Source organism: Colias eurytheme, chromosome 19 (assembly GCF_061535395.1).
Source record: "Colias eurytheme isolate Ceu_HAF_F1 chromosome 19, ilColEury1 Martin Lab GWU primary, whole genome shotgun sequence".
In the NCBI taxonomy this organism is placed as follows: Eukaryota; Metazoa; Arthropoda; class Insecta; order Lepidoptera; family Pieridae; genus Colias; species Colias eurytheme.
Genome location: NC_142998.1, coordinates 6,804,854 through 6,831,626, shown reverse-complemented (window position 1 = coordinate 6,831,626; position 26,773 = coordinate 6,804,854). Strand labels below are relative to the sequence as shown.

Here is a 26,773-nt window from a genome sequence, read left to right as displayed (position 1 = left end):
TATAATTTTACTTATTTTGTCTAATGGACGCGCTGTTTGCTCCTGCGTCCACCTGTACGGGGCGCGGCGGATTGTATCTAACAGACGCTCGCCGCTCACATCCGCCTGCCTGCGTCCACTAGACGGGTGACGGGTCGGGCCGAAGCGCACCGCCGGCAGAAATCCGCCTGCGAAGCGATATCCTAGCATAAATGGTGCAAAAATTAGTTTAGAATGTTGTTTTATAACGCACACGTTGGTCGGTTGCAGGCAATACCCGCCGATAACGAGCTCGAGCACGCGGCGCGCGTACAAGAACGAGTTCTCGGCGCTGTACACCGAGTACCGGTCGCTGTACGCGCGCGTGGCGCAGGTGGCCGCGCTCTTCACGCAGCTCGAGCAGCAGCTCAAGCGCGCCGAGCCCAAGTCGCCGCACCACCGGGTCAGTGCAACCATTATCACCCACGATACATCATGTATTACTAACTAGATTTCCGCCCGCGGCTTCGCCCGCGTTTGCAAAGGAAAACCCGTATAGTTCCCATTCCCGTGGGATTTCCGGGATAAAAACTATCCTATGTGTTAATCCAAGTTACCCTCTATATGTGTGCTAAATTTCATTGTAATCGGTTCAGTAGTTTTTACGTGAAAGAGTAACAAACATCCATACATCCATACATCCATACACCCTTACAAACTTTCACCTTTATAATATATATTAGATTATAACGTGATGTTTGAGTTTAAAACATATTTCAAAAGCTGCAAAGAAAGCCGCTTACATTAATCATCACAATCCCTTCAATAAATCCATTATCAACCGAAAGTGACCTTTATTCCTACGTCCACAGAGCATAGAGCAGCGCATAGTGGAGGAGTACCAGCGCGTGCGCGGCGACCGCGCGTACCAGAGCGAGCGGCGGCGCGTCAACTACCTGCACCGCAAGCTCAACCACATCAAGCGGATGGTGCTGCAGTACGATCAGCTGGTGAGCACTCTACTTATTCATTATATGTATTGACGTACAGTGAGAATACTTAAATGTATACAAGTGTTTTTTTTTTATTATAGAGGGAAAAAATACTGTTAAGTATCTCAGGTCAAGATCTGCGACCTGGTATGTCGGTCTCGATCATGGTCTCATGGTCCATACCGACTAAAACAACCCTCTTTCTCCCGTCCATATCCCCGCGGGATGGCCGTTAGGCTTTACTTCGCGGGGGGACGTATAGCATTGCTGCTTTTCTCACGTATGTTCTATGCCGTCTTGTATACATGCGCGACGGCATGTACACAAGTGTGTACACGTGGTTCTGTTGAGCTATATACGTTGACGTACATTGAGAATGAACTTAAATATTACAAGTATTTTAAAACATTATTTTTTGGACTACTGGATACTTTCTGTTTCCCATCACTGTCAAATGTGGCAAAATTTTCTATAAGAGTGTATATCGAGGTTTTTGAACATAACTACCACGAAATAAGGTGTAAACTACACGTTTTTTAAGGAACCATTAACCCCTCAGCTGTCGCGGCGCGCCGCGTCAAAAAGGTGCTGTCTGTCGGAGAAATTCGAGCGGTCGGCGCTGATTTGCCGATTTTTTTCGATATTAAAATTTGTGATATAAACTTTAACCTGTGACACTCTTGTAAATTTTGATGCTAACTAGATAACCAAACTTTATATTAGTTACCTTACTTACTCCCTGGCGTGTTTATTTTACTTATTGCACGCCTCATAAGCGAAGCGTTGAGGTGGGTACTACTGTCACTTCGCGCAAAACATCTGATTTTTCAAACTTAAAATGTCTTTATGTATCATACATTGCACTTGTAAGATAATACATACACACACATATTAAGAAAAAACACTATTTTTAACGTTCATGATATTTTTGATGTCATTTTTGTTATTTAAACTAGTTAAAAAACAGTTTAAAAAAGTTCTGTCTTGGACGTCCGTGTGTCTGTATGTGCGGATCCTTTTTCTTGTTAACACGATAGCGACCGAAATACTTTACTAATCGAGTCTTTTTTTTTCTCTTACGCTTGAGTATGCTCAGGAATAGAACCCTTTCATTTTTCAGGGTCTGATTCGATGTGGTTTAATTGTTATGAAATAAACAAAAATAATAATAAATAAATATTTATTAAAAAAAAATTATGAGGCGTGCACTTTTGGATTTTCCAAATTATTAGAAGCATTTTTTCCCACACATTTTGAAAAAATATGACATTGTAAAGAAAAATACTCATAAAAAAATAATATCAAGGTATTTTAGATTTTTATTTTTGTATTTTCACACTAGAATAGACAATCTTTTGAGTGAATATAACAAAAACATAGGTTTATTTTATAAAAATTCGAGAAAGTTGAGTATGAATATCATCGTTTACGCATGAAAATAAGTGGACGCGATCTCCACATATGTTCATACAAATACAGACATTACAGTCTGCTCCAAAATTAGAACATTTCAAAAATTTTTGCTACTTTTTTTTATTTTTATTTTAATCAAAACTAGATAAAAACTAACAGTAATTTTTACTTTTTTAAAATATTTAGGTTTTTATTAATGTTTAAAAATCGTCTTATTCCTAAATGACTTCATTCTTATGGTGGACTTTGTTCTAACGTCTGTATGTATAACGTCTCCACATCAATTTTAATTTTAATTTATTTTTTCTTAAAATTAGCGATTAAGAAAATATTTTTTGTGGTAACAATAGCATTATGAAGAAATGCTTTTTTTTCTTTCATGCTCTTAATTATTATAATATAGTACCTATAAAATGAAATGTTGTCCAACTACAAATCGAAAGTCACTGTATCCATACAGAAAAATGTCTAAGCTGTACAAAAGTGAAATCTACATTTAATTATACCATAACTTAATTATAAACCGTTACATTTAACTTATAAATCAAAAATTTCGGAAATTCGAGTTTTAAATATTTTTTATAAAATACAGCTTATGTTTAGGATAAAAATCAATAAACTTAAAGATTCAAAATAAATAAACAATTATACATCTACATGTTTTATTTACTTAAATAAATTTTACTTAACTGACAGAAAAAAAAATTCTTATGAAGCTTTTTGTGTCTGTACTATTTATATACTCATGTGGTTGTAATGTGTGGTGTTGACGCCAACATTGGCCAATAAATAGGAATATTTGCAACTTAGCATAAATAACGTTAACTTCTGTTCATTTTTTCTTTTAATACATCGGACACAACGACCGCCTCAAGACGACGATTTATTACCACGAGGTTCCACTTGAATGTGATCAGGAAAGTGATGAACGCTCTCCAATCTAGTTGAAATAAAATGAAATGAAATGAAATGAAATAAATGAAATGAAATAAATTTATTTGTCCATTATATGATTTACAATTAATGTAAGACAGTGGGTCCCAAACTAAGTGAAATACTTGTGTCTTGGGACCCTGAGTTGCGCTTCTTGGTTATATACATATGTTATGGACAGTAGGAAGTTAACAAGTAGGTAAATAATCTAATGTAATGGAAGTTAATACAATTAATAAAAAAAAAGAAAAACAAAGTACATTATTTTGCGGTTTGCAGCACGCGTGTTCGTGATAGTGAGTGTGTGTTTACGTGTGTGTGTGTGTGTGTTTACGTGTGTGTGTGTGTTCTCGTGTGTGTGTGTGAGTGAGTGTGTGTGGTTGGGTGTGTGTGTCATTGTTTGTGAGTGAAGGCATATTGTTATAGTGTGTGTCAGCTCAGTGGTCCTTTAAGTAATTGTTCGGTTTCTTCAAACGACAGCGTATGTAACCATTTCTTTATGACCTTCTTGCATGTGTAGTTCGATAGTAGTGTTATGTTACAATGTTTGTTGACATTATTGTATATCCGAGGAAACAAAAATTTTGGACATAGTTTAGCTAAAAGGGTTGTACTTCAATACATGCAGTATTTCCAAGCATATTGTAATTAAGATATAAACTAATCGGTAAAATTGTATTAAAATCGGTTCAGTAGTTTAGGGAGTCCATAGTACACAAACAGCATGAAACTTAAAAATATTTTGATTGGAATAAAGTAAGACGTGTTATGTGTAGAATTTCATGAAGAATCCTGGTATCAGGAATTAAAAGCTGTAAATTCCCAAACACTAATCGTGTTAGTATTATTATCTGTTCATTTGACAAAATATACAGAGTTATATTGCTTGATTTCAAATACTGTTACGTCCTATTGTTAAAGTAAGCCTTGGAGTGTCTTGTCTTCCATTGCCACAAGAATCGTTGTTTAGATCCATTTGAATTCTCTTTTATTGATACTCAAATGCTTACGAATAGGTTAAGGAAAAGGTTATCCTATCAAATACAAATTTTTATTTTCGAAAGATAATTAAAATATCACGACGGAAGTTTATTTTAGGGTTACCTAACAAATAAGTTATTATTGATTATGTAGTTTTAGACAGCAATGTGATATCTTCAAATAGAAAAATTGCATTCTTCTTCTGGGTGATAGAAGCAGATTTGACACCAAAAGGCAAAAATACAATAATTGTTATCGCTAGTCATTTACAAAATGAGAGGGTAGATTTATATTTGCGGGCGTACTGCAAATGATGCATTTAATTCGTTTTATTAAATAAGTAATGTTCCAAGGCTATTTAAAGTCATGAATGCAAAAAAAAAATAATCTTCTTCAGACAGCGATCTACATCTTTAACATTCTGCCTACGAATGTACTACATATAGTACATAAGAATAAAAAACCGGCCAAGTGAGAGTCGGACTCGCACACCGAGGGCTCCGAACAAACCAATTTTTTATTATGTTGTAACTCCAAAATTTTATGTTTTTCGAAATTATTCCTCAATCTGCGCTATAAGACCTTATTTTACCCCAATTTCAAAACGTACACGGAAAGTACCCTGTAGGTGTCGATTCCCTTGCGAATGTCGAAATTTGCAGCATAACCCATTGAGCCCCGAACGGCCCGATCGGTCCACGATACAATAGATTTTCTATTGTGTCTGTGATTCCGGGGTCTGAGTTAATAAACGGCTTTATCTTTTGATTGCGTTGGTTTATAAGTTTGATTTTTTCACAGCTTCAATCGACTCAAGTAATCAATATAAATTTCAGTTTTATGTCACATCACGCGTTCCTGTCTTGGGTCAAAATGGGTCTTGAGTCTTGACAGACAGATGGGCAGATGGGATGGACAGACGTGATCCTATTAGGGTTCTGGACCCTTAAAAACCAAACCCTTTGGGATGCAGCCGTTAATGCTGCAATTTGTAGCAAATTTTGACATTTGCAAGAGAATCAAAACCGACAGGGTACTTCCCAAGTACATAAAATCTTTAAATTTGGTAAAAAGCAATGTTTTATAAAACAGATATAAGAATAATCGCAAATAACATGATTTTTTAATTACACTTTATAAAAAAATAATAATAATTTCAACTTACATATACATATTCACATTAAAAACTCAGATTTATAATACATTTAAGCTATGCAATCAGAAGAAATAATATTCATATGCGGCATATTCTGAAAACCTACTAGCAAAGGAATCAAAACCTACGGGTCAAAAGTTAAGTGGACTTGGTTAAAAGCAAGGTATTACAGCATAGATAAAGAAAAATTCACTAAAAACATAAATTTTAAAGTTAAAACATAATAAAAAGTAGGTTTGTTCGGAGTCCTTGAAGCACGAATCGTATTGAGGTTCAAAACTCTAAAAAAACATTCTTCCAGTTTTAAAGAAATAACCCCAAAATATGTGTGTGATGACATCTTTGGACTATCTGGGTTTCAAAAATAGAGATAAATGACAACTCCCGTGTTGTCGTTCATTTTGAAATTGTGAGACGACAGAAAAACAAAATAAAAACAGTTAATCAAACATATATGCCAACGCAATCAAAAGATACAACCGTTTATGCTGCAAATTTTCGTAATTTTCGACATTTGCAAGGTTATAAAAACTTACTTTCCGTGAACAGTCTTGAAATTTGTTAAATAGCAACGTCTTATAGCACAGATAAAGAATTCTAAAATATGAATTAAAAGATGCCTACAGCCTTCCTACAGCATAATTAAAAAAATAAGTTTGTACGAAGCCCTCGGTGCGCGAGTCCGACTCGCACTTGGCCGGTTTTTTATTTTTTCAGAAACATAATTATGGTTCCACAATAAAAAATAATATGTTGCAATTTGTATGAAGGTAAGAATATGTTGTACAATTATTAATGTGTTAAATTTCTTTTCCAGTTTGTCCTACACAAATTACATAGTAACATAGTCACTTTGTCCTATATATAGGTCATAGTGAAAACCATTGTTCCCGATGTAGGTTTATTTTTTACTATTTTTCCAGAATATATACACTTTTAACCATAATATACTAAAATTAAAAGAATTCCAGAGAGGTTACGGACTATAATTTTTATAGTTGATTATATCGTTTTAAACCTGAGGACAATAAATACCACAAAAACGATATCTATCAATATAAACAAAACATATTAACTAAATGTACATTTTATATTGTATGAAATTGAAAAATTTAATTGAAGACGATCAATTAAATTTTTCAATTTCATACAATATGCGAACATCCTGTACGCGGATTTTACGGGGAAATTATTGTCGGTTCTGAATTGAAAACGAAATATCTCTAAAATGGAACACAGTATCAAATTTTGAATTATATAATAAAAATCTTCATAAAATTTCTTGTAAAATGATGTAAAAAACAAATACAATATTAAAAATAAAATACGATTAACCAGGGGTCAAAAACTAAGCAACGTACAGTTAAATGGTAGATACATATTTGGAGCCATTATTTGTGGTATAATTATTGGTAATTTTCATTATTTCGGCACATAAACATTAGGATATATAGTGAATAATAATAAAAAGAACAATAAATACTTACCGTTTATCAACTTTCCGCAAAATTTTACAATTTTATAAAACTTTAAAATTTAAAAGTTACTCGACTAAAGTATGACATAATTACTGTTATATTTCGAATATTTATCGGTCAAATTATTAATTGATGGACTTTAAATATTCAGTAATTCATAAGCTATCAACTAAATAGTCGTTTATGCAGATTTGAACTAAATTTGCGTTACAATGAGCTAATTTCCAACCGGCGATGATTTGGCACAGATCTGTGCCACGACAGACAACTGGTACAAAATTTTTGGCTCAGATCTGTGTTCCGACAGACGAGGGTTTAATAAGCGATTGTGACTCTTGTCGTTTATATGTACGTCAGTTAGCTAAATACGATGGTGTATGATCGATAAGATGGTCTATAATAAAGGGAAATGGTCTGTTAGATTCATCGGCGGAAATTTAAAAAATAAATCATCTTCACAGTACAGTCAAAGTTACATTAAAATCGGTAGCGTAACACCTTGGCCACGGACACCGGCGGCGCGACCGACGGCGCGACGGGCGGCGCGGCAATTCGCGCGGCGCGGTAAGCATGCCACGGGCAGTTGCGTTCGCCGCCGCGACCAGTGTAGACGAGGAGACGAGATGGCTTTATCAAAGTTAGCTCGACGTTGTTTGGAGAGTAGCAGCTTTTTTGCTCAAGATTTAATGTTTGGAAGATATAGTGGAGTACACGAATTAAATAGAAATCGTGTTACAGACGGAGAATTCCACCAAAAATATGAAAAATATAGGCATGATGAAAAATTATGTTGCGGGTGGCTAGACTTCCAAATAGCTGGTCTAGCTAGAATTTCTGCAATAAAAGCTTCCGTCTCCATTTTCGCGAAAAAAAAACAAACTATTTTAAATTAAGTTCGCTCCGGGAGTAGTCGCCGCGTCTGCCGCTCGACTCCGTGGCCTGCGCCGTAATAACTCATACATTTGTTTCGATCGCTAGTCGTGCCGCGCGATTCGCTCGGGGAAATTCGCCGGTCGTCTCGCTGGTCGCTGCTGCGCGTGGCATGCCCAGTACATTTCCATACATTTGATTCATTCGCAAGACGCGCCGCCAGTCGCGCCGCGCGAATTTTCGCTATAGCGAATTGTCCGTGGCCAGCACGTTACTTTGTTTGAATTTTATATAGTTTTGTTACCTACTTATCAAAGTTAAAAAATCTATAGTCAAATACTTAAGCTACTATAAAAAAATATTTAGCAATAAAAAGCCGTATTTAAACGTTCTAAGAATGAAGCTAAATAATTTATCTTATAGGTTGTATTTTTGTTTCTCCAATCCATTTCAAATGGAACATGTGTAGGTACAAAAAACCATTAATTAATGTAAAGTAAATTCAAACAAAACAAAACGACTCGTAAATATTATAAAAAACGACCACTTAGATACGTAATAACGAAATTTATTCATAGATCTTCTTTTTATTAAAAAAAATATCGCAAAAAAACCGTACACTGTATTACCTAATCTTAATTTTCAAGTCTCTATCACATTTATCGGACTACGGCGACTTGCCAGTAAGTATTGTACGTGGAAGATGGATAAAGTAGAACATAGGTAGATCATTTTAACCCTTTTAGTATCAGTGTGATATCGTTTTTATAGCATTTTATATTATTCTAAACAACGTATAAATGTCTAATATAAATGTATTACGTGTATATTATGTACCTTTATAATTATCACACAATTTACATACGAAATAAATAAAACAAAGTTTAATCTTTATAAATTAGCATGAACATTTTTAACACGAAGTAATAATATGTAGTACATATATATAATTGTATTTAAACTCTAGAATTCTCGAGAAATCAATCTAATATATGGCTATAATGTACAAAAAGTAAATAATATACAGAAGTTCATATAATACTGCTTAATACTGACTTTGTATTTAATAAAACACCTGTATTTACTAACACAATCTCTGAATAGTGTTATAAAGATATGAACACATTTTATTTATCCACGTGAATTCGAGCTGATAAGCCAGTGGTTGGTAACATATTATGTAAAGACAAAGTTCAATTATATTCAAATTAAACTAATATATTTTTTATATCAACACAGATGGTCATTGACGTAAAATATACGTTTATTATATTATATAACTTCGGTATTATTTTATTACGTTTTATTCTATTGCACAATTTAAATCTCGACACAGCATGAATGCATGTCCGCATGAACCCTTAGTTTATAAAAAAACCTACGTCATAGAAATGAATGAGTAGTTTTATTGTGTGTGAGATATTACTATATCAACACAATTTGTATTTCTCTTCTATATAATATCGAGTTTGGACAAATGTGTAAATACTTGTTCATTTAATTTAGGCTATGATGTTGTAGGAAAATGAAATGAATGAATAAAGCATGAATTGTTTATTTTAGCATTCCTTCCTTCATATAATTTTGTCCTCTCTAGTGATAGACTATAGACAATAGTTACAAAAAAAATATAAACGTGGTTGGTGGTTCTGAAGTAAAACTCTTTAGGAAGGCAAGATATTTATTTTTATTTATTAGGAAGGGGCTTGTCTTCAAGTCGTAATAAATATCAAATTATGTGTTTTTGCATTAATGTAAAAAAACAGACCAAAATATATAATTGGAATGGTCTGAAGGTAAAGCTGATGTGAATTAAAAAAGCTTTCACCCACGAAGGAAACTACTTCTTCTTTCTTTCTTGTACATAGGCTGTAACACTGCAAAGAATCATCAAAATCTGTTCAGTCGTTTTTGTTTGAAAGAGTTGAATCCAACCCAGGATGTATCCATACTATATTATAAATGCGAAAGTAACTCTGTCTGTCTGTCTTTTACTCAATCACGCCTAAACTACTGAACCAATTTGCATGAAATTTGGTATGCAGATAGTTTGATACCCGAGAAAGGACATAGGCTACCTTTTATTGCGAAATATGTACCACGGGCGAAGCCGGGGCGGACCGCTAGTATTAAATAAAATGTATGTATAATTGAATATTAACGTGTTTGTTCCAGCGCAACCTGAAGCCGGAGCGCGTGTCCGCGGCGAGCACGACGCAAGCGTACTGACACTCGGGCAAGCCGCCGCCCGCCCGCTGCCTCTAGTGCCGACGCGCCTTCACACTGTATTGGACTATTTATATCACCTTTACACCCGTCTCCAGCGAGAAAACGCCGAGGAACTACACAAAAAAAGAAAAAAAAGACGGGTTGCACTCCGGGAGTGCCGGCAGAAGTGAAAACTTGATTATTAACGTTGAGCATATTTGATATTTTGGAATGGTATCCGTCTTACGCTTTTTCGATCAGGTCACGTGTCCTGACGCGAGTTTAAGATTTTATACCATTACAGAAAAAGTGCTCAACGCCGCTAAAGAAGTTTTCACTTCAAAGGAAAAAAACTGCCTTCTGCGAACCGATTTTTTTCTCTTTTTTTCACCACAAACACCCCGGGCGACCCGTTCCCGATGTTATGTATATATTTACAAGTTTTGTACGTATCTCCCGAGTGGCAGAGTTTTTATACGTCAAGCCAAATTGCAGTATTGTAAATGTGTGTATATTCAAATATTGGTTAGAGGGGAGTCGTTTTACATGTTTCCTATTGATGCTGCCTTAACCGACTCGGTGTGATGCTCGATGCGGTTTTTACGATTAGCGAGCGGAACGTCGCGACCAAAATTTTTCATACACACACATATTGTGTCCTGCCGATTTGGGTTAGTGTGCGGTGAGCGCGATGTAAAATTGTAATTAATGTAAATTTCATATATTATGATATTGCGGCGTATTATTTTAAGTTGAAGAGTTCTTCCATTATTTTAACTGACGTAGAGAGTTAATTCGGAGACGACTATCGAGACGCGAACGGAACGGAGCGTCTCCGCAGTATACCGGACATGAGGGCCCACTACGAATTTTATGAAAAAGAACATTTATAAGAGAAACCTAGCTTAATTATAATATTACATATTTTCGGACATTAACTGTATTTAATATATATCGAACATTATTTTTCCGTAGCTGTTATCTTTCTACTTAGTCATAGAAGAACTTAAGTCTCACGAGCGTGATGAAAGTGGAAATATAAAGCGAGGTCACTGTTTATATTTTAACGTTATTTGCTCTTGTTGTTAGCGTAGTTGACAATTGCAAGCGACATTTCATCACTATATAGAAGATTAATTTCATTTTTTATCTCATTTAATTTTTAATAGTGTAAATACTGAAAGTACTATATTTAATGTGATTAATTAAGTACATAATAGTCCAATAGTAGTTTGTTCGTCCAAGTTTAATTCCATTCGTCAAATATTGCCGTCTCGTTATTGTTGTCCAAAATTCAGCTATGGTTTGCCAATTTGTTTAGTATTCTTCAATCTGTTAACGGACCTAGTCAGAGATGAATCGCGACATAAACCAATGAAATATGTGCCGGTCGTTCGTCTCTGACTGGCTTCGTCAATAAAATAATGTAAGGAATATTGGGTGCGCTATGGATGGATACAAAAAATGATTTCAATTGTAAATGTCAATTTAAAGGACTGAATGCCTTTAAAACCAATTATTTTGCACTCGCGACTCCGTCGATCGCGATCGTCCCTTCGCTTACAAATCCATCCAATATTTTAACGTTGGACGTTCAATGTATGCGTCTTGCCCCGCTTGCATGTTGTATATAGTACATTATATAAAGATTTATCATGTTCTTGTTAAATTTTACTATGGGTAGTGTAATATTCTTTCAGTTTTTTTTTTTCTTTCTTTCTTATAAAATAAAATAATTAATATATTATATTTGTTCCGTAATGAGCGTCGCGTCGTCGTCGTGTTGAGATCGTGTATATAAGCTTTAAAAACTCGTGACCGTCACAAAGTTACTCATTCGATGATCGAGAACTCGGCTAGTGTTAAATAACTCGCGGCGACAACGCGACGATGCTGTTATGTTAAAGTGGTCATAGATATTTGCCAAATTATAAATACATTTTACATAATAAATTAGTTTTTAATTGCTACGAACGTCTTGAAAGTTAGCAACCGGCCAGTGTTGGACATCCACTAGACTTAAGGAAATCTGGTCCTTTTCGGATAACCCTCCAAAACACAATAAAACGTAGTTATTTTAGTCTTCGCTCGGGCTCATTTTCACTGATACACAAAAACACTAACTATCGGTTTTAATGCATTATATTCTATACAAACCTTTAAAAATCTTATGAATTGCTAAAATTTTATTTCACGCTAATAAACACGAATGATTACAATTAAAATGAGCCGAGTGTTAGCAAACCGTCTTACGTACATTGTCCTGATTCTAACGTCCATATTTGAAAATGATTTAGCGTTAAGTGATGATTACTTTAATCCCTGAATCAATTATTAGCAATTTCGCGTGAAGTATTTACCGTCGCTTTGGTTAATTAACGACTCGTTGCAATTTGTTTTGAAATAACTTAACAATCGCTAATGAATTTGCGCCAATTATTCACTTTATTTCAATGGATGAAATAGAAACACTGTTTAATAAATTTCACATCAAATTGTTTCCATTCACTGTATATATCTATTGATTTGTTATAATTAAATATATATTTATGAATAGCATAATGGAAACATAATATTTTAAGTATATGATTGTTATGGATGCTGTTGTTTCGGTTAGTTTTTGTCAATTATTGTGTCAAACGACGTTGCTATTTCATTTTCACTGCACGGTTAAAACTGGAAACTATACGGACACTCGATAGTATTTATTTAATTTACCGATTTTTATTAAAGTTCCTAGAATGTGGGAATATGTGTTATCATGCAAATTTATTTCATTTCAAAATTCCATATCTCGTCTTCCTCTTACAAAATTGTCAAAAATATGATTCTATTTTTAGTTCTTCCGTCATATAAAATATTGTCGAGTGTTTGTATAGTTTGGTTCTTGGTTTTAACCCAAAATAATTAACATTATAATGGTCAATTGAATCGTACGTAAAATGTCAACTAACGTCAAGTTCTCTGGTCAATTCTCGCGTAAGTGTCCCTTTGTTTGCTCACACGTTTGTTATCTCCTTAAATTACTCATGAAAATGCTCAATTCGATCATGATATTAGATAATAACCATTACATTTCGAAATTTATTATTTTTATTTCATTACTCCTCATTATTTATATTATTTAGTACTATCGCTAAGTTTAACGACATTTCGGTCTGTCCGCGCTTTCTTCTCTATACTAATTCTCATGTAGCTCACACATCACATTTTAATTTCTTTCATATTTGGCAAAATAAAAAAAAATCCAACACGAACAACACCGTTTTAAAATGTTATTGTTACCAGTAGTTTAAGCAGTGTCGTTTGTTTTTTTTGTATCTTATAATAGATTACTACAGATAATAATTATATTAACTAGTACATTTTGTTTCACGTGGAGGTATCTCTTATACGTTAACTTGTTATGAATGAAGTGGATGTTGTGATTATGCATTCCATTTTGCTGACAACCCATGCACTGTTCATTGATGCACTTTACACCTTTCACATCTTTGTTTTTTATAATAGTGACGTCATGCGTCATAGACTAAGCGAAGTGCATCAAAATAACCGACACATACACAGTATGCAGACCAGATAATACAAATTTTATGAGAGAAATTATATCCCTTTTATGAATTTAATAATAAGCTGTCACAAAGGGAGTAAGTGTCAAATTCACTCAATTGTTACCTATTAAGTTATTAGAAAGGTTGGACAGATATATATTTGTATTTTGTCATGTTTATACCAATTGAATATCTATGAAATATCATAGTCCATTGTACAGAGTAGGCGATATTTAGAGTCTAGTAACGTCATCTTTTTATTAAATCCTAGTTAGTGATAAATTAGAATTACTAATTCCCAAACATGTATCGTTCTTTGCGGCATGACAAACTCGCCACTTGTATATTATTATTATTATTATTTAATATAACATCATCTTATATTATGTTCTTTAATTGATTAAGTAGACCGTGGCGTCAATCTGGTTGTGTTAACCCCATTTATGATCATTACAATGAAAAATGGCCTATTTTATTTATTATGTATTTATATTTAGTGCGCGACACACGTAACCGTGGCTACTTTGTCATGTGCAAACTTAACACTGTTATACTTAACATAGCTGATATTATAGCGGCTTAAAGGCGGGCGATGCGTGAATATCATTTAATTACATAATTTGTTTAGATATAGATCATTGAGTTTGCGTATTCTGATCGAACGTTATTGTAAATTTGCTGTACAGAAAAAGAGAAGATTAGCCGCCGTCGAGACAGGCCAACGGCGTTATCGCAAGACTGTCGATTTACCGAACAATTTAAATACTATGTATTATGTCAATGTAAATAGAGTACGAATTAGACGTTTAGAAATGTTAAGGGATGTAATCGTAGCGTTTATTTTTTAATTAAATATATAGTATATGAGCGGGGAAATACGGATTATACGAGGCCGAGTCCCGACGGCGGCGGTCGTAACAATGCTGCGATATTCCTTGTGCCCCTCGAGATATCAGTGCGTTATATGAGTCAGATGTGGACTGCGGTACGCTAGTGTTATTGTGTATAGTGTTTATAGCTCGGACACCGACACTTGCCAGCCGGTTCGAGCGAACGACGACAAGCTATGAAATCCTGACATCGGCTCACGTTAATTAGCTTTTAAATATTTCATCAAAATATAAAATACACAAAAAAAAACGATATAAATTTCTCGACCAAGTGCTGGTTGTTTTTTAAATTATTAAAATGTAAAAAAAAATTAGATTATAAACAAAGTATAGGTACAATTTATCAATTATACTATTTTCTTTTCGGCATTTCATGTAACAGTGGAAGGGACCTGTTTCTTCGCTACTCGGAAATCATTGCGCGTGCTCGATTCAGAACACACGTAAAGTGAAATCGGTATCGAGTGTTCCTTTTGTATTATGTGATTTCTTTGCTCACGTCCTCTTCCATTGCTTTATTATTTGTTTCGCCAACTGTCTAATTGTATAATATAATTTTGTTAAGGCAGGGTAATGCAGAAATGAGAAGAGGTACTTTTTTATTTTTTGATTAGATTGATGAATTGTTTGAATGTATAAATTGAGTTAATTTAATCCATTCAATGGAATTTGTATTGTTATGAAAGGAACAAGAGTTTGTTGTTTTTTTTTAATTAAGTCATTATAAATTTCGATTTTAATGAGGCAGCGATTAGTTAATTACAATCATCAAGTTACCACAAAAGCAATAGTCAAATGTAGGCTCTCTGGCATTGCCCTTCAGAGAATTGGCTTTAGCGCAGCGGCGTGCACCGAACCGTGCGCTGGTCACTAAAGATATGCAACAAGTACAGCTGAAGGGAAGTTGTGTAGAGTATTGTTATAAAAGGTACCTATTCTAAATCTGGAGAAACAGACTAACTATCAGATGCAAATGTCGGATAGTGTTGCTGCAATATGCATTTATTGCCATCTTCATTTTATTTTCGATTATGGGATCAGTGCCAAACTTTCTCTTTCTTGTTTAGCTCAAAACGATGCAATTGTTAGCATGCTTGAAAAAACAGCTGAGTTAAGTGTTTAGTTAGTCTGCCATTTTGTGAATATTTTGTTTTGATAGTAATATGTAAATCTTTTATAATATATTTGTTTACAATAAATAAATGACAACATTATAAATAAATGAAATTGTATTTTCCATTTAAACTGATGAAAAAAAAATATAAAAAGAATAATATGCAAAGATTTCGGATGTTTTATTTTGAAGTTGCAAGCACACATCAACATAATAATCCTCGCACTGACATATTTTTCAAGCAAAAACTTCTTTTCCTACATATAACATAGGTACTATTATTCCTATTGAAATTATTTGTATTGGATCCTATTAATAATATGGGACTGGAATGAATATGTAAGTGTGTTTTAATTTTGATACAAAAACCAGAGACCCGATTTCACTGAAAATACTTATAATAGGTATAGAGTGCAACAACTTATTCTTGTAATACAATTCCAGAAGTATATTATCTTATATATAAAAATGAATCGCAAAATGTGTTGGTAAGCGCATAACTCGAGAACGGCTGAACCGATTTCGATAATTCTTTTTTTATTATATTCCTTGAAGTAAGTACAAGGATGGTTTTTATGTAGAGAAAACGTAAATATGTACCACGGGCGAAGCCGGGGCGGTCCGCTAGTTTAACCATAAAATTATTTAGGAGTATTCTTTTGTCCATGAAATAAGTAGCTCGCACACGTAAGAAACCAGTATTCTCATATTATTATGAACCAGAACGAAATATCTATTGTCAATGAAAGTGCGTTGCTAAAGTGAAAGTGCATTAGCCGAGGTGTATTCTCTGAATATAAATTCATAATAATTATGTATAGTGATTTGCTCACGAAATCTACATTTATTACTTCCGGCCGACCATGTCCTGATTGATACCTACCTCGATCTTATTTTATCGATATAAAATGTCAAGACCTTGTATCGAGGTCATATTTTAGCTTAGATCATTAAGTAACTAAAACAAAAGTACTTAATGATCTAAGTATTTTAGTAATCATTTTATTAAAAAACAAAAAATAAAGGAGTAATTTTTTATATGAAATAATTGAAACAAAATTAAATTATTTATTTGGAGTGGAAATCGTATAACTCTTCACATCTATAGCCCTCCTGAATATCATGATCATTCATTGAAATTAAAATAGTTCGTTACTTGTTCTTAATAATTAATGTATACTAAAAAATAAATGGTCGTTTAACTCGGTCGTCGACTAACATAATGATAAAAAATCGTAGATTAATCTACTGCTGATTTTGGATTTATTACATTTATTTTTAATTATGTACCGCTCGGAGCAATTATCAAGCCTTGTTAATTGCTCCGAGATGTACCGCGACAACAAAAATAATTGATTTTATATCTATGGTTTTATCGTTGTCTCTGTATTATTATTGTATCTGTATATGATCATAATTTTAATCTGTTACAACCATAAAGTACTTTAGGTGGGAGTGCGCTAGGAAAGGAGTCCCGTACCCGTAGGCGCGGCCGGCGCTAACTTCGCAGGATGTTCGCAGGTAAAAATATAATGTTACCAAAATTATTTAATTTGCCCAGAATTCTTACCAGAGTTGGAGTAAGAGGTATCAAAATGTTGATTAAATAATCACAAATGTGCTGGGTACGGAAGTTTGTCTGTGGTTTAAGTATTTAAAAAAAGAAAACAATTTTTATTGTTGTTTGGATTGCTTGATTAGCACCCATAAAGTAATTAGCTTTGGTTCACATTTATTTGAATAATTTTAATGCAATCAGTCAGAATTCAGAACACATTTTTTGGTTAAGTTTTAATAGGGTTCAAACAAGAAGCTTTTATCTAATACACTGGAGATTTCAGTATGAACATTAACTTGTAACAAGAAAATATGACCTTGAATGACGCCTATATGTTTTTTATCCCTTTCATACCTACTTGCCAAGTTAGGTGTGAAAGAGATAAAAAAACATACAGGCGTCATTCAACGTCATATTTTTTTTTTACAAGTTAATGTTATTACTGAAATCTCCAGTGTATTAGATATACCTAAGCTTCTTGGGTTCAAATCACAGTGAAAGGTGGTGAAAGGGTGGCAACATGGCTTTTTTCTGCAAAATCGCTGACTTGTCACTTGTCATTTCAAAATTCAAGCTTTTATGCTTCACCGTGGCCCGTGGGACTCCTTTGGTGGCGGATTATAATCACGACCAATGTCCAATAACCATAAACCAAATACCTACGTCACAATTCACATTGACTTTTGAATATAGCAGCAATGGCGAATAGCTTGTTTCTATAATAATATTAAAAGTTTAAGTATTTTATGTAATTACTTCAATAAGTGTTTAATCTCAACGTTGCTTGAATAAATCTTTCATTATACAATCATGATACATTTTAAAGACGGTAAAAACAAATCATCAGCGTTAAGCACAAGATGGGCGCAAATGTCCAAGCAAGAACAAATTATAGAGAGAAAGAAGATGGAGATTCAAGCAAAGCTAGAAGCTCAGAAGCAAGCCGCTGCTTTAGCGGCCCAGGCTAAATTAATAAAGTAAGAATTTGAATCACAACATGTACACAGTACAGCTAATCTATACACTCCCCAGATATGCCTTACCGCTTGTCGTTTTTATCTGATCCTCCGTAAATAACCGTTAACCTATAAGTGTGTTACGTTCGATTTTTATCACATTTCTGTATTTGCATCTTTACCATATCTTACGGTTCAGGCCCATATAATTAATTTACTTGATAGGTAATAATTAGAAAGCTAATGTTTAGTCGAGTATTTAATTGGAAAGTTGCAAATCCATATGCAGAAAATATTAAATAAATACAATAGAATGTTTTTCTACACGCATCATCATTTTCTGTTACATATATTAATAGTTAATAGTGAGCTATTACTATACACTAAATTTTTTCATTTTTGGTAGAGCGGATGCACTAAGCAGATCACATTGCAATATAATAGTTTGCTATATAACTAGTAATTGTAGTATTTATAAGTTTCTGAGTGATTTAAATCATTTAGTTAACATCAAGTTTTGGTAATCAATTTCTACTGATTAGTGTTATAATCTTTTAACTGTAAATTTTTGTTGAAATTGTAAATGTAGCGACACCTCGCTCTGAATCGCGCAAGCGACATGTTTTCGCTACAGAGCTATATATACAACTTTCCGACATCATCCATTGGGGCCTTCACGGCCGGCCAGTCGAGTAGACTGGTCGAGGATCCTCCCTTTTTCGATGGAGGAATTCCACCTTCCTTCCCCCACAGTGGTGACCCCTGACAGTTCACAACTCCTTCTGTCCATCCATGATGTCCATGCTCACCTATCCCTTCCCCGCCTACGATCACCGCCCGCCAGCCAGCGCACTCGGCTTCAAATGGAGTCCTGTCCACTACCATGTGCGATCGCGCATGCTTGGTCAGCTCCACAGCCATCCTCACTGCACACTCCGACTCACTGGAGCATTACATGCAGCATCACCGCACTCAGTTCCGACTCACCGTGAACTAGCGGCTTCCTGTTCCGACTCACTGGAACATACCTGGCACTGGCAAGGCAACTCGTACTATACGACCTCCGGTCTCGGAGGGGAGTCCTGTAGCGACACCTCGCTCTGAATCGCGCAAGCGACATGTTTTCGCTACAGAGCTATATATACAACTTTCCGACATCATCCATTGGGGCCTTCACGGCCGGCCAGTCGAGTAGACTGGTCGAGGATCCTCCCTTTTTCGATGGAGGAATTCCACCTTCCTTCCTCCACAGTAAACATCTTGAACACCGTAAATGGTCATTAAATATAGTTGTTTATTCTATACAGTCCAAGTGCCAAAGAAGAACAAGGGTCTAACAATATTTTTTCAAACGATGGTAGCTTTATGAGTCAGTATAAGGCTCTTATTGAAAAGCAGAACAGAGAGAAAGAAGAAAAGGAACAAAAAGAAAGGCAGGAAGTTATTGAGGCTGAAAAAAAGAATAAAATTGAAGCTAAATCTGAGGCTCAAAGATTGGATGATCATGGATCCAATGACAATCAAGGCAATAACAATGATAGGAAGTCTAGGTATTATAAATTTGACAATTTGAAATGCTTCATGTATATAAATAATAAATATAACATCAACTTATTACTCTTAAACTAAATGCTTATTTTTTTCTTCACTTTCAGTAGAGACAGACAAAGACGATGGGGCGATAGAGGAAAGAACCGATCGCACAGTCCCACTACACCAGTTATTGAAGACAGGAAGAAAGTCATAGATCATAAAAACATACCTTCCCTTATGCAGATACCTGTTATGCCTCCCGAACCTCCATCTCCTACTAATAACCAATGGAACAATGATGATTCTAATGATCCAAATGATTCAGAACATAATAATCAGTCTAGTAGTTCACCTCTACCTGATTCTAGTATGATGCCACCAGGGCCTATGGGCCTTGGCCCTATGGGTTTTGGGCCAATGGGGCCTGGAATGATGGGCCATGGCCCTGGTCCTATGGGTCTTGGTCCTATGGGAAATAGATTCATGGGTCCTGGGGGAAATGGCCCAATGCCCAACAATGGTCCTAATATGGGTCCTGGGCCTATGATGGGTAGAGGTGGTATGCCTCCATTCATGGGTAGGCCACCGAACTTCCCAATGCCACCTAATTTCATGGGTCCAAATGGTCCAGGTGGTCCATGTGGTCCAATGCCACCTAATATGTGTAGACCAAACATGTGCGGTCCAAGGCCGAATGGTCCAATGCCTCCGTTCTTCCCACCATTCCCTAATCCACAAATGATGAGACCCAATGGGCCACCAAATTCAATGTTACCACCAAATTCTATGATGCCTCCTAACTCTATGGGAGATAATAATAATCAAAATAACATGCCATTCATGGGACCAAGGCCTCCTTTCGGTCCAAATGGACCTAACTTTGGGCCAGGGGGACCAAATGGTAATGGACCACCTATGCCCTTTATGCCTCCCAATATGATGCCACCAAATAACATGTCTGGAAACTCTCTACAAGGCATCCCTGAACCAAAACCGTTAGAAGCGGGTAGCATTCCACCACCCGAACCTATGAAACTTCAGAGCATTCCTTCTCCATCACCCCTCCAACTAAACCACATCCCACAACCAAAAGACATGGAGCCAGGAAATATTCCACCACCTAATTCTATGCAAGGTAAGAAGGGCTCATCTAACATTCTTAAAGTCTTTGTACTGATTTTATTTGTATTTAATTTTGTATTGAATTAAATGTTCAAGCTGATTATAATATATAGAAACAATATATGAAACTGTGAAATGCCAGTACAAAGACATCAATTGATTTACAAATCTATTTAATTAACAATATATGAATGTACACAAAAACCTAAGTTCTGTCTCAAATGAAATTAACGCAGTATAACCAAAACAAAACTCTGAAACCAAACCATGGTAAATCAGACATATTCCTGCACTAATTTTCAGTATTTATAATCTGTCTATCTCTTGATTGATTTCTGAAATTTTCTATAACTTGTCACATTTGAGAACTGTATATGTTTGCTTGTTCTAATTGAAAGTATTCGAATCGTGCGCGCATTTTGTACAAGTAATATCGCGCCGAGTGCGTCTTTGCGGCCGATAGAGCGTTTGTTGACTCGTGGTGTGCAGTTTTCTCTGCAGATCGGATGCCGCCGCCCGTCCTTCGAGCCGCCATCGAAGTGGCCACCAACGGCGACCAATGGGAAAATGTCCTGAAAGCCATTCACTCCCAAGACCAAAATATGTGGTAATGCCACTCTAAACAGTCTTGTACCCGGAGGATACGTGCTGTATTCATTTTTATATTTACTTACACGAAACAATCTGTGAAACATTGTTTTCTAATCTTTGTTATCTTAGCTATTAATAATTTGAGAAACACTGATTCACAAGATCGTTTACAGGTTGTTTACATTACAAGCATCCTTTATTTGGTTACCTATTAACATGGGCTGATTAATGAATTGTGTTTTTCAGGTTTCTCCATAATCCGAACTCTAATGAGTATAAGTCGTTTCGCAATATCGTGAATAAGATACGGCATGAAGGGCCGGGCTCGCTCAAACCTGAGGTTAAACCGGAGGATAAATACGAACCTGAGTTTTGTTTGGAAGATGACGACAGTAGCGACTCCAAACCACACACTCAGGATAAGTTCAGGTACTTTATAACATTATTTTGCTTTATTGCTATAAATTATAATTAACAGTGAAACTAGCTGATATTTTATATGAAAAAAGGTAACAATTACACACTGCAGAAATTAATGTAAAATTGCGATAAGTAATGGGAATTACATGTTCTTAAATATTATATACTTTCTAAATATATTGATTCCCAAAAATTATTAACCCTTTTCCTTTAAACAGCAACTACCAAGAATTACACAACACATACTCAAACATTAAACCGGAACACACAAGCTCACAGAGCGATGAAGAAACAGAGGCGAAAAGAGAAAGACGCAAGCGAAAGAAGTCCAGATGGGGAGACGATCCACCAGTGACTGATATTAAACCACCCGGAGTGTTGGTTCCTAATACTTTACCTCCTGCGTTACCTGGTGAGTGTGATTTAGTTAATTTAAACACTTTATTGTTCATTATACTGAAATACAAAATAATTTTGAAAAATGAATCATGAACTACTATATTTACAATTTCGTACTCTTGAAGGTCTTTTCTCGTCTCTGTAAGGTCATTTTTATTTACCCTGTGCATTTAAAAAAACATACATAAAATATTTTTATAATATGTATTCAAAGTGTGAATTAAATAATATTATGATCTTGATTAAATTGATTATATTCATTAATATGTTTTACATTAACAGGTGCAAAATTAGCAAAAATTGATGAGAATGGGTTAAAGTTGACGAGTCTTAATAAAAACAATCCAGCGCTAATGCAGTATGCTATGACCAACTATGGAACAACTAATCTGAGCCCCGAGGATTGGGCCAAATGTGAAGATAATTTTAAATTGAATTTATTGTATCAGGTAACATATAGTATTCATAGATATATGTAAAAATGTGTGTGTAAATTACCTTAAAATGAAGTTTATTTTTTAGTATTGTTGAAATTGGAGACATAACTCCTATTATTTTATCTCGCCTCACCCTGAAAATAATTAATTCTATAAAAATATTTTATTTATGATCTATCTTTTCTTTGCCAAAGTCATGCCATTGTGAACATAAAGACAAAAATTAAACTTATAATAAAAAAAAACCTCATAATTATAAGACTGAATTGTAATAATTTTTAATGACTTTAGGATATGTTAAAGAAACGAGAAGAAGTAGAACGTTTGAATGCAGCTGGTAAGAACAAGTATGAATATGACAGCGATGAAGATACATCAGAAGGTACTTGGGAGCACAGGTAATAAAATAAAAACCTTTTCATCTATTGTAATCTGTTTTAATACATTTTTATAAAATAAAGTAACTATGAGAACCATACTTTACTTATTATATTGTCAAATTCTTATTTTACTAGACGGTCTAGTAACTGACTGAATTATTTGATTTATCATTAAGATACTGGATACATTTTTTGTAATAAAAATAATGTAAAGAACATAATTATTGACAATTTTTGAAGTGAAAACTTCTTTAGCGGCGTTGGGTATAAAATCTTAAACTCGCGTCAGGACACGTGGCCTGATCGAAAAAGCGTAAGACGGACTTTTTTTTTTAGCCCTTATATTCCATGCGTAAGACGGATACCATTCCAAAATATCAAACATGCTGAACGTTAATAATCAAGTTTTCACTTCTGCCGGCACTCCCGGAGTGCAACCCGTCTTTTTTTTTATTATTAGAAACAAAATTATTTATAGGAAAAATAATAATTATAATTCCATCCATACAGATTGCGTGCAAAAGAAATGTGCGCTACGGAGCGATGGGCGGACGAGCTCACGAAGCAAGCGGCCGGGAAACATCACATTGGTGACTTTCTGCCGCCCGAGGAACTGAGGAAGTTTGTATTTATCTATTAACTCATACTCGTAGATATATATTCAATACTAGCTTACCTCCCGCGGCTTCGCCCGCTTTGTCTAAAACCTAATAAATTATATACTAAAACCTTCCTCTTGAATCACTCTATCTATTAAAAAAAACCCCATCAAAATCTGTTGCGTAGTTTTAAAGATTTAAGCATACAAAGGGACATAGAGACAGAGAAAGCGACTTTGTTTTATACTATGTAGTGATTAATCACATTATATATACCTGGTGATTTTTATATAATGCTTGAAATTGCGTATTTGCGACATAATGTAACAAAAAAAAAATTGGACATAAAATGTGAAAGTTGAACTTAATATATCCACTTGAACTTTTATACATTTATTTACAAAATTTAAAAGTTAAGTTTTCTCGATAACAAAAAAAAATCTTTTATTAAAAATTAAAATGTCTATGTAAATACTAAATACTAAATGTAGTCATAATATTATGTTTCAGACAAATTCATAGCTCTGGATATATTCATACTAAGAATATTGTAATTAAGAAATTATAATTTTAAAAGAACCATCACTTTGAGATGACCACATCTAACAAAAATGTAGCATTATTTTCACATTTTATACTCACAAAATATTTACATGAATATTTATTTTTTATTTTATTCATAAAAGGCACCTTACAGCTGTTATTAAGATAAATTATACAAATTACATATAAAAACGCCAATTACAAGGCACACCAATAATGATCCAATTGTGTGACAATAAGAGGTAAAGTAAAAGAGAACAATAATTGTTTTCTTTTTCTTTAACAAAAGTACAACAATTGTTCTTGATGAAACATAAAACGTACATGAAAAATAAATGTGACTTCTAGTAAACAAGCAACATCAACAAAATAACATTAAAGTTTCATTTCAATAATGATTCAATGTTGACAGGTTCATGGAGAAATATTCGGCAGCGAAAGGTGGCAAGGAGCCAGATTTGAGCGACTACAAGGAGTATAAACTAAAAGAGGACAATGTTGGTGAGTTTCCTTGAGTGTTTTTTTATCCGTAAAAAAAAATATATATATTATACGCAGTACCTTAGTACTTCTTAAAGTCAAATATATAATTATTTAAATTTGACATTCGAAGCTATATGATTTTAGTACATTCTGCCAAGAAAAGCAATTAAACTGGAAACAGCTTCTTAGCCTAATATGTAACAATGTCTGTATTGCTCCCTTATTACATCAAAATCAATTCAGCCTTTGCGTCGTAACATAATTTAACACATAGAATTACTCAAGAATTGTAGTAATTGTGAGTCTTAACAAATACGACTTTGTTTATTATAATGGCACATTTCACAATAAGTTATAACATTATTAATAACAAGGTGCCGAAATACATATTTCATAGACTTTTTTTTATAATATTAAACATTAATTAAAATTTATCAATATGTATATAATATAATAAAATAATACTTTCTGTGAAGGTTTTAAAATGCTTCAAAAGTTGGGTTGGAATGAAGGACAAGGTCTTGGCGCGGAGGGCACCGGTATTGTCGATCCTATTAACAAGTGAGTCATTGCACATTGTACCTTTGTTTGACCCTGACTATTGTAGCTTATTTAAATAGTTATGTGATAATGTGATTATAATTTTGTTAATGTGATTGTGACAAAGGTTGTTTAGGTTTTTGTTAATTTGTGTATATTATGTACTTTTAATACTTTTGTAAGAAGCCTCCTGGTGAGTGATAATAAAGAAAAAAAAAATTTCGTGAACTTAGCTTCGATCCACTTTTAAATTATAGATTAATAGCCTAGATAATATACCAAAAAAACACACATATTATTCCAAAAAAATTACGAAGCAATCTTCGTAACTTTAATAAAAAAAATTGGTTGTTTGTAAAGTAGGTTTACGATCGAGATGTTTACGTGATAACGTCTTATTGGTGGCAGCGCTCGAGATGAGACGGGAGATCGGTCCGTCTCTCTCTCGTTATACCTGCGATCGCGCTCGTGAGGTTTTGGTGTGACACAAGTTTCTGAACATGTCACCCGACTAAAACGATTTTAAAAACGTTATCACGTTAAAACATTTTTTTTTTCTATACAAAATTCATCATAATATATTTATTGCAGAGCGAACCAACCAGTAGCGAACATGGGTTTAGGCGCTTCATCATCAGACGCGGTATCACCTGATGACGATGAATTTGACGCGTATCGCAAACGCATGATGCTAGCTTACCGCTTCCGACCTAATCCGCTCGTGAGTATGCTTTAATTTATATAATACAATATAATTTACTTACTTTGTTAAAAAAATTGGATAAACTAACACACATATAATGTTTGTACATCAAAATTAAAAATTATTACCATTAATGTATATTATATAACTTCTAGAAGGTAAGAAACAATTTGGAATTTCAATTTTACCACAGAATGATATGAGTAACGAGAGAGACCATTTATTGACGTTTTAAAACAACTCAACTGCAACTGCTTTGATTGATTGTAGATTACTTAAAATATGTACAAGCAATTTTCTATTTTAGTATCACATTAAAATGTACACAATATCCACATAAAGCAATGACTATGTTTCAATGCATTTGTACATAACAGAAAACAATTTTATGAATAACGATGCTATATTTGTACCAAAAATGTAACATGATTTCATTTTGTTTGCAGAACAATCCGCGCCGTCCATATTACTGAAGCAGCTACAAATAAACGATGAAGATATTTCAACGTAAATCATAAAATATAATAAAGTACACAAACGGAAATAGTTGCTTTAATTGTATTTTTTTAACATTAACATTAATATTGTATAAGGTTCATTCTTTGTAACAATATATGTATTAATAAAGACATTGTGATTCAACATTAGGCTTATTGCGAATATGTGATCACTTTTTAAATGTTTTTTTGATCAAAATAAACTTTACCCTCCAAAATAACTTAAAGTTTAGACTATACCCGTGTTAATTAGTAGTTATTATGTTTTGCATATATAGTATTAAGAAATGGTAGTTTTATTTTGTATAATTTTTTATTTAACCACAAAAGCCGCGTACTATGTACCGTTTAGGAAACAATTATTATGTAAGGAAATGTAAGTCTTCGAAGTACACTTCCATTTTGTATTAAAGATTAGGTGTAAAGGTATATGTGAATTATGTTCATAATAAACGATTATAAAATAAA

General features: G+C 34.1%; 2 protein-coding genes across 4 annotated transcripts in view; both read left to right on the top strand.

The window, feature by feature from the left end:
- Su(Tpl) (Suppressor of Triplolethal) overlaps positions 1 to 10,159 on the top strand; it is a 58,567-nt gene extending 48,408 nt beyond the window's left edge. For all 3 annotated transcript variants that reach the window (XM_090113312.1, XM_090113314.1, XM_090113313.1), the window contains 3 exons: positions 250 to 421; positions 831 to 968; positions 9,957 to 10,159. In XM_090113312.1, the coding sequence (XP_089969438.1) occupies positions 250 to 421; positions 831 to 968; positions 9,957 to 10,010 (364 nt within the window). In that variant the 3' untranslated portion in view covers positions 10,011 to 10,159. The remainder of the gene's footprint in view (positions 1 to 249; positions 422 to 830; positions 969 to 9,956) is intronic.
- A 7,600-nt stretch (positions 10,160 to 17,759) lies between these two features.
- On the top strand, positions 17,760 to 26,773 carry LOC149900228 (uncharacterized). Its single transcript, XM_090112942.1, has 13 exons — positions 17,760 to 18,079; positions 19,366 to 19,608; positions 19,714 to 20,726; positions 21,203 to 21,320; positions 21,551 to 21,733; positions 21,943 to 22,136; positions 22,406 to 22,572; positions 22,852 to 22,958; positions 23,451 to 23,561; positions 24,495 to 24,583; positions 25,042 to 25,126; positions 25,697 to 25,826; positions 26,255 to 26,773. The coding sequence occupies exons 1-13, from the start codon at positions 17,913 to 17,915 to the stop codon at positions 26,279 to 26,281; spliced, it is 2,634 nt and encodes an 877-aa protein (XP_089969068.1). The 5' UTR covers positions 17,760 to 17,912; the 3' UTR covers positions 26,282 to 26,773.